Here is an 8,694-nt window from a genome sequence, read left to right as displayed (position 1 = left end):
TGTATTGCATTCTCTCTCATTGTTAATGAATTAAAATAAGAATAATATTGAAAAAATGTAATTAATACCCCATAACCCGTAGTATACCTTATATCCTTAAAATTACCCTTGTAAGTTCTAAATTCTAAGTTTCTAAAACACAAATATTCACTCCTTAAAAATTCATCTCTCTCCCCTTTGCTCAGCTCTCCTCTCTTCCCTTTCCACTTTCTAACGTTCAATATTGATGGTCTCAAAACCCATGCCCTCCCTCCCTCATCTTTTATCAGATTAACATACAAATTTGCCCCTAATATTTTCATTTAGGTGTAATTGGTATCCTGAATATTTCTTTTGCATAATGTCATTCCAACCTCTCCAAAGTTGGCATCCATGCATGCTAGGATATTTTTAACTATTTCCATATGTGCAGTCTTCTTCCTCGTCTTCCTCATCTTCTTCACTTTGCCATCAAGTTCTCATGCCCAAAACAACCACATTCAATTCATGGTCTTCATATTTATTGTCACTAGGCTCAACAATTCTCTCTTTCTGTTTCTTCCTCTTCCTCTTCCTCACTCTTCTCGTCCTTACCATCATTCTCGTCATCATCATCTCATCATCAAGCCCTAGTTTGAGATTCAACAGCTCATCGTCATACCCTTCATTCGACAATTTTCTTGTTATAGATATTGGACCCTGTTGACATCAGATTCTAAGAAAATCTCAGATGATAAATTGTTTGAATTGATATCGATGATTTGTTTGTTATAGATCTACTTATTGCTCTTTGAGAAGTGAGTAAATAAAATGACTTGATTTCCCTCCTCCCACATTCTATTAAATTTGGACTGTCCAAATTTAATATGAATAGTTTATATTAATTTTTTTCATGTTTTATTTTTATTTTACATTTATTAAAATAAAAATATAACAAAATTATAAAAAAAATTTAATAAATCTACTCATCAATTTGAATATACTCAAGATAGTGCAGATATACTCTAGACAGTGCAATCAACCTACTTAAAATATTTAATATTAAATATGGACCATCCATATCAAACATGAACTATCCAAATTGATAAGCAGATTTATTAAAATTTTTATATGTTTTTATTTTAAAAAATATAAAATAAAAATAAAAAATAAACCTGAATTGTCTAGATTAAATTTGAATAGTCTATATTTTATTTTGCTAGACCGGAGACGCAAAGGAATGGAGACGTGGCGGCAGGATTCCGAGGAGGAGAGAAACTGAGTCAGTAGTAAACTAGGATAGGATCTTGTTGATGTTGCCGAAAATCATCAATTTTTGTATGGGAAAGATGCAATTTTCTTTAATATTACATCAATATTTTTCTATGTTCCTTATTTTTCATTCAAGTGAATGGGACTTGGGTTAAAGGGAATGAATACAAGATGTTACTCTCTCGGTTTCAGAAACTATTACTTTTAACTTATTTTTTTATATAAGTAAAATCACATTTTTCAAATAAGCATTTATTACAAGCTTTTTAAATTGCCTCTCATAATTTTATCATTCATAGTCATAAAAAATAATTAATGAAGGTTTGATTAACATAATTAATAAAGGGTATTGTAGTCTAATTTTTTTACTTTCAGACATAGTTAATATAGTTGATCAATTTTTTTAAATTATGTGATATAAATTTTTTCTCCTCTAAATAATAATGGAAGGAGTATTTTGTAAAGTCAGTAACACGCAATCATCTACGAGCCTGTCGTTGATTTTTTTATTTGAAAGAAGAGATATGAAATAAAACAATGTAGCCTAACTCAACATGTAACTTTTTCCATTTTTTCTTAAGCAAGAAGAAAACTTTACTAGGGCCAATTAGAAAACGCAACCAGCACAGAGAGGGAAAAAAGTACATCCACAGCTTATAAAACAACCATAACTTCACTAAGAGGGAAATCATCTAGCCAACTGATATGCAATAAGAAGCACGTTTTGTTGTAAATTTTATTTAGATAATTTATAAATTTAATCTCTTTCAACGAATATAAACTACATGGACTATATAAAATAAATGGAAGTGTTATTATGAATAAATGAATTTTGAATGTTATTTATGGAGTTTTTATTATAAATTTCATCTAAGTAACTTGTAAATTGCTTTTCCTTCAACAATTATAAACCACGTGAACTATGTAAAATTAACCATCATTTTGTTATTAATAAATGAAATTTGAATGTTATTTATAGAGTTTTTATTGTAAACATTATTTAGTTAACTTGTAAATTTTCTCTCATTTAGTAGGTTTAGATAGTGAGGATTATGTAAAATGAATATATAAAATTTGTTGTTAATTATAGACATTCTATTGTGTATTTCACAAACGAACAAGCTCATATTTTAATCAAAAGCTTAATTTCAAGAGAGACTTTTAAGCTTATAGAATTATATCAAATTTTATTGGGCTATGTTGGTTCCATGGGCTTGCAACGAGATTCTCCTGGCAAAATAGTAAAGCTGTTTTTGTTTTTCATTTGACATTTTTAATTGCTTTTTTATGACGCACTTGAGGACACTCTCTTTTTGTTTTTGACCAGCAACACTCTCTTTTTGCTCCATTTTTTTTTGTGTACCAGCAAGACTGTCTTTTTGCTTTAATTAAGGGATGGCATAATAGTAATTATTTGCACAACTTTATGACTTTTAAATTCACGCTCCTCGATCAGTTTCTCTGCATCTCTATTTTAGTTTCTATCGCGGTTCTCTTCGCGCCTCCATCGCTCGCTCAACTTGCTCTCACTTTCGTGATCCGGTGACGGTGAGGTTATAACATTAATATGCATTAATAATTGTGGCGAAATCTTATAGAAAATAATCACATCTTGAAACCGATTTATTCTGCAGATTACTTGCATATAGTTTTTGATTTTACCACGTTTATGTCATAATTTAATTATGTGGCCTGACGATGTGTTCTTATATAGTAAGTCTACCAGAAATTGTTTAATACAATGAAATCAAGTGTACCAAATCCTTTCTGTACTCCCTTAAATATCTAGGCTAGTAATTTTAATGGCTTGGTACATGTAATTGCTTCCAATAGTAGAATTCAAACAAGATAATTGTGATTGATTATATTATATTTCGACATGTCAACCATAACAATCTCTAAATTTTGAACAGTTTTCAGGAAAGCCTTGGTTGCTTTTCAGTTAGTATGGCTTGGTACATGAAATTGTACTTGAGTTGTTTCTGTTTATGTTTCTGTTTTCATATGAATTTATTTATATTTTGTTTGACTTCATTGTGTGGGTGTTTTAACGAAGGGTTAAATAGAAATTTAATCTTTAAACAATAGGTTTAAAAGTATTTGAGGCCCTAAACTCAATTTTTTTTTTGGAATGTCTCATCAACCTTTAAAAACAGTATAATGTAACCCTTACCATTAATAAAAATTAATTGTGATTTCTAGTTGACTAGAAAATGACATCAATAATTACATAAAAGAACTAATAAAAATTTTCTCGATCATTTTATATAATTTTTTGGTTCCTTATTTGCAATTTTTGAGTCATTTTTTTGTAATTTTCTTAATCCTTTTACGTAATTTTCTTTGTCATTCTGGATATGTCACACCATTTTTAAAAGTTGAGGGAAAGCATTGTAGAAAAACAAGTTTAGGGTTCCATACATTTTTCGACCCACAGTTTAAGAGTTTCCTTTTAACCCCTTTAATCAATAAGATTATTTTGTATTTGGGGCTAATTGTCATTCTTATGGTAGATGGAAGAAACTGATTCAAAGATGTCGCTTGAGTTAATAGCTAAAGCTTTGTTAGACACTATAGCTAAAAGTCATGAGTTGAGGGAAGCACTTGCAGCATGGGCTGAAGCATCTAAGGCCAAAACTGAAGCATCTAAAGCAAAAGCTGAAGCATATAAAGCAAAAGCTGAAAGATATAAAGGTGAGAGAAGCAAGGAGGTCACTTCTTCTTCTTCGTCAGAATATTCTCTTGCTAAGTGTATGGTTATTCTTGACAAGATGGCGAAATTAGGTATATCAGAATCTGATTATATGAAAACCTTGAAAATTTTGAAGAGCGACCCTGGATTGAGAGAGGAATTTTTCTTAACTTGAGTGATGAGAAGAAAAGGTTATGGCTACGTAATCTTTATCAACTCAACGTTTTATGAGTCTTTATTTTGCTATTGAACTTTATGATTATGTCATTAACCTTATGAGTTTGTGCTGGTGATGAGGTTTTATGAACCTTTATTCTGTTGTTATTAAACTTGTATGGTTATGTCATTAAACTTACGAGTTTGTGTTTTCATTCTACTATGGAACTTTGTTTATAGACAATGTTGTGTTTGAATTAATGAAAAATTATATTTACACCAAACCTCTTATTTTGATATTAAAAAATCTATGGATTCATTCATTTCTTATTATTATTTCTTTGTAATTTTAAATTATTCATATATTCTAGTTATTTAAAATTTTAGTGATTTCTACCCTTTGGTTCCCTTAGTATTTTTCATTGTTAATGTCTTTAGCACTCTTGCATATTTTTTCATTTTTTGTTTTCATCTCTTGTCTACTGAAAAATAGAAGCAAGCTTGTTAATCTTTATTTTCATTTTTTACTTTGAATCTCAATGGTTTTCTGTTTCCCTTTGAAAATGTTTAAACTTCCCAAATAGGATTTTAAACGCAAGAGTTTAATTTTAAAATTCAAATTTGAATTCACTAATTCAAACACTATCTTTAAAAAATATTTCTAAGTGTTTATTTTATTTTTAATTTTTTTGAACCAAGGAACATAGAAATATTCATAATCTATTACTTTTAATTTTATACATAAGTTGTTATAGAAATTTTTTGGGAAAATAGCATCCAAAGACCTCTGTGTTAAATTTATATGACACAAGGACCAAATAATCTGGTATTTGCTTTGCAGTCCTCTGGTTCTTCTTTCATATTAATTTCATTAGCAAAATGATAGAATTGCCCCTCAAGTTAAGGAAAACAAAAAAAAAAGAAACCCCTACCATCGTCGGCGCAAGCCGTTAAACCACCACCAGTGATAAGGGCACCGGAGCCCCTGTTGTCGGTGAGGTCACTGGTAGTCGATCACCGAAGCTCTGGCTCCAGCGTTTTATTTCAAAAATAATTGGTTGTTGTTATCAATCACTCATTTTACTTATTAAACATTCCAATGTATTGTTATCAATCATGAATAGGTTGTTGTTAAAATTAAACAAATACTTGTTAATGAATGACTAGCACATACAACTAAACACTTCCTATCAATTTTTTCAACTTGTTAAAACCATAATAGATCGTTGTTAATCTCAAATATATTGTTATTATATTACAAATGTTACTTATTAATCTAACATAGACAATTACAAATTAAGGGTTTTAAAACTTCACGCATTTTATTAGTATATTAATGATAAAGGCTTTAAAATTTGGAGCATGAAAGGATAGAGATAAAGTAATATAATAGTGCATTATATAGCCTTTGAAGGTTAGAGGATATTAACTGTAAGAAACTTGTTTTAAGCCATTTATTAGGATATTAATGATAAAGGAATCCTAAGAAGTATGAGTTATCGATATCCACAATGTAATATTTATAATAAGTTATGAGTTATGACCATCAAATCGTGGTCTCACAAGATAAAAAATAATTAGTAAGAAGAAGAAAGACAAATAATAAAGGAAAATAACAAATCAAGACCCTGTAAGGAATATAATTACATATAAGGACCACAAGGTCTTTAAATAACAATGAAGACTCTTGGTCTTAAGTACAAAAATAAAAATGTTTATTGACAATTATTCCCTCTAGTTTATATTATAAGGCACATTCAACTATCTCACTAGAATTAAGAAGTGGTACTTAAATTATTAATTTTTATCTAAAAATATAATAAATTTTCAATTTTATCCCTATTTAAATGAAAATTTTTCAATTTTATAGTGCATTCTCTTTCATAGTTAATGAATTTAAGGAACAATAATATTGAAAAATGTAATTAATATCCCATAATGCACCTTATATCCTCAAAAATACTCTTGTAAGTTCTAATCCACTCCTTCGCCCTACCCTCTCCTCCTTTCCACTTTCTAACTTTCAATATCCATGGTCTCAAAACCCATGCTCTCCCTCCTTCACTTTTTATTAGATTAACATACAAATTTGCCTCTAATATTTTCACTTAGGTGCAATTAGTATCCTGAAATATTTTTTGGAATAATGTCATTCCTTCATTTTTAAAATTAGTATCCATGATTGCTAGGATACTTTTTACTATTTCCATATATGCAGTCTTCTTCCTTGTCTTCCTTGCATTAGTCACTAGGCTCAACAATTCTCTCCAGTACTTTTTTCCTCTTCCTCTTCCTCACTCTTACCATCCTCATCATCACTCTAGTCATCATCCTCATCATCGAGCCCTAGTTTGAGATTCAACAGCTCATCATTGCATCCTTCATTGGACAATTTGCCTGTTATAGATGTTGGAGACGTCAAATTCTATGGTGAGCTCAAACTATATATCAATGATTTGTCTATTATAGATATTGTTAGGAAGTGTGCAAATAATCCATGAAAGTAAATAAGATAAAAGATGACACTGGAAATTACGAAGAAGTTAGAGAAAAATGATAAAAGATAACACAAGAAATTTAACATGGGAAAACCCCCAATATGAGGGACAAAAAACCTACAGGAAATGAGCCAGTAATTTCACTATAGAAAATGAGAATTATAATAATTGTCTAGAGGTAGCTTCAACCCATAGGTTATGCCAATGCCATAACTTAGCATTAGAAAGCATACAACATGCTCTCTCAAGTAGAGTCATGTTAATTTGTTCTGCAATACCATTTTGCTTAGGCTTTCCTATAAATATCTTTTGTCTAGCAATGCCATTATTAGCACATAACTCATTAAAATTATTTTTGCAAAATTCTAACCCATTGTCTGTTCTCAACTTTTTAACCTTTCTTTTCATTTGATTCTCAACTAAGATTTTCCACTCTTGGAAATAAGAAAAAGCTTCATTTTTAAGTAAAAATAAACCTAAACTTTGCCAAAATAATCATCAATAATGGGCAAAGAACTGCCTCTTCATTTTATGAACTCCTCCTCATTCATACTCCCTTGTTGGAGTCTGTAAAATTTCACCTCTTTCTCTACTTAAAATGAGGCTAGGAAATAATGGGCAAAAAACTACCTCTTGAATTCTCTCCAAGTCAACTGTGAGCCGTCCATTAGCCTCACACTTTCCCACCATTGCTTCGTTGTGTCCTCAAGCATAAAAGTGGCTAAGAGAATCCTATGCTTAGTCATACAGGTTATGACTAAGAAGATGGTCTCAAGCTTGTTGATCCACTTATTAGCTGCTCAATCCTCTATAGAACCCTTAAAAGAAGGAGGATTCAATTTTGTGATTCGCTGTAAAGCCATAACAATGGAGCCTTCCGACTTGCTTGTCCTAGACTGCACTAGATGCATTAGCTTCTCAGGAATACTTTCCTCATAGTATTCTTCCTCTTCTTGCCCATGCACCTCAATGTGCATATCATTCTGGGCTTCCTCATGGTCAACCCCAACTCTCTCCACAGTCTTGCTGCTCTCCTCAGGTCTCTTTCTAAGGATCTCATCATAACCATCCATTCTTCTCTAGATGTCTCTCATTATACACCTCAGTTCATCCAAGGCATTGTCTTTGTTACCCTGTTAAGGTTCTGGTTGTTGCTCTTAGTTCACCAGTCTATACACATTCTCTGGTGCTTTTTGACCTTTGTAGCTCTTGTTTGCACTATATTCTCCTCTCTTAGGATGGAAGCAATTCCAATAAAGAAAGGGGAGTTAGTACTAGCTCGATAAGGGAAATAACAAGTGTAATAGGATATTGCCAATTCTCTATATGCAATGCACAACAAATCTTAATGACATATTTACAAATCACAGACCAGTTCCTAGAACCAGAGAAACTGATATCAAATTATAAAATCTCACTCTAATAAACAGCATTAACCAATAAAACTCATGGTAATCAAAAGATTAACCCATAAAGGAAATTACTAATTTTTTAATTTAAAATTAAGGGATCCCAAGTTTTCATAATCAAAATAAGTTTAAAACAATCAAACTCTTATATTAGAGTAAAAACAAGATACAGAAGCATACGATACCTCAAAAAAGTGAAAAAGAATAAAAACAATTGAAAAACAACTTATACGCTGTGAAACAGGGTAATGCTCCAAGGCTTGTACACCTTGTGCCGCGGCATGTTGCTCTCTGTGCCACACGCCATGGCTCAGGCACCATGCACCGCGGCATGTTACACAAAAATATCAGCAGATTCTGTAATTATTTGACAACAAAATCGAGGAACCTCCGATACATCCCAATTCTCCATCTGATGTTCGAATGACATGATTTAGGTGTCTACGGAAAACTCTTTTCACTTTCAAAACAAGTCACACCAAGAAGTTGGATACCCAAATATATTTTGACCACTTTTCACAACTTTTACACAAAAAAGGTGTCCAAAACCCACAATAAGTGCCAAAAGCTTTTCCTAACACTTGGACCATGTCCATTAGACCTAAGACTATTAGTATAACATGTCATGTGCACTTAAATATCCATATAACATAAAATCACTCCTTAACCCATTTTTCAACTAAAACAAAAAAGAGAGATAATTTGCTTT

At 31.1% G+C, this 8,694-nt stretch overlaps 1 protein-coding gene across 1 annotated transcript; it reads left to right on the top strand.

Annotated features, from left to right (window-relative positions):
- Positions 1-2,716: 2,716 nt before the first annotated feature.
- LOC129314475 (uncharacterized) lies at positions 2,717-4,204 on the top strand. The gene is made up of 2 exons (XM_054957918.1): positions 2,717-2,778; positions 3,744-4,204. Exon 2 carries the CDS (start codon positions 3,744-3,746, stop codon positions 4,095-4,097), a length of 354 nt encoding a protein of 117 aa, XP_054813893.1. The 5' UTR covers positions 2,717-2,778; the 3' UTR covers positions 4,098-4,204.
- Positions 4,205-8,694: the final 4,490 nt, after the last annotated feature.

The sequence above is a fragment of the Prosopis cineraria genome, unplaced genomic scaffold (assembly GCF_029017545.1).
Source record: "Prosopis cineraria cultivar Desert tree isolate PC_DT_omini unplaced genomic scaffold, ASM2901754v1 PC6, whole genome shotgun sequence".
In the NCBI taxonomy this organism is placed as follows: domain Eukaryota; kingdom Viridiplantae; phylum Streptophyta; class Magnoliopsida; order Fabales; family Fabaceae; genus Prosopis; species Prosopis cineraria.
Note: the sequence above shows the minus strand (reverse complement) of the source record. Positions and strands in the feature narration are given on the sequence as shown.

What these genes read in the sequence shown, in the direction of transcription:
- LOC129314475 (XM_054957918.1), top strand. Translation starts at nt 3,744, where the DNA reads ATGGAAGAAACTGATTCAAAGATGTCGCTTGAGTTAATAGCTAAAGCT.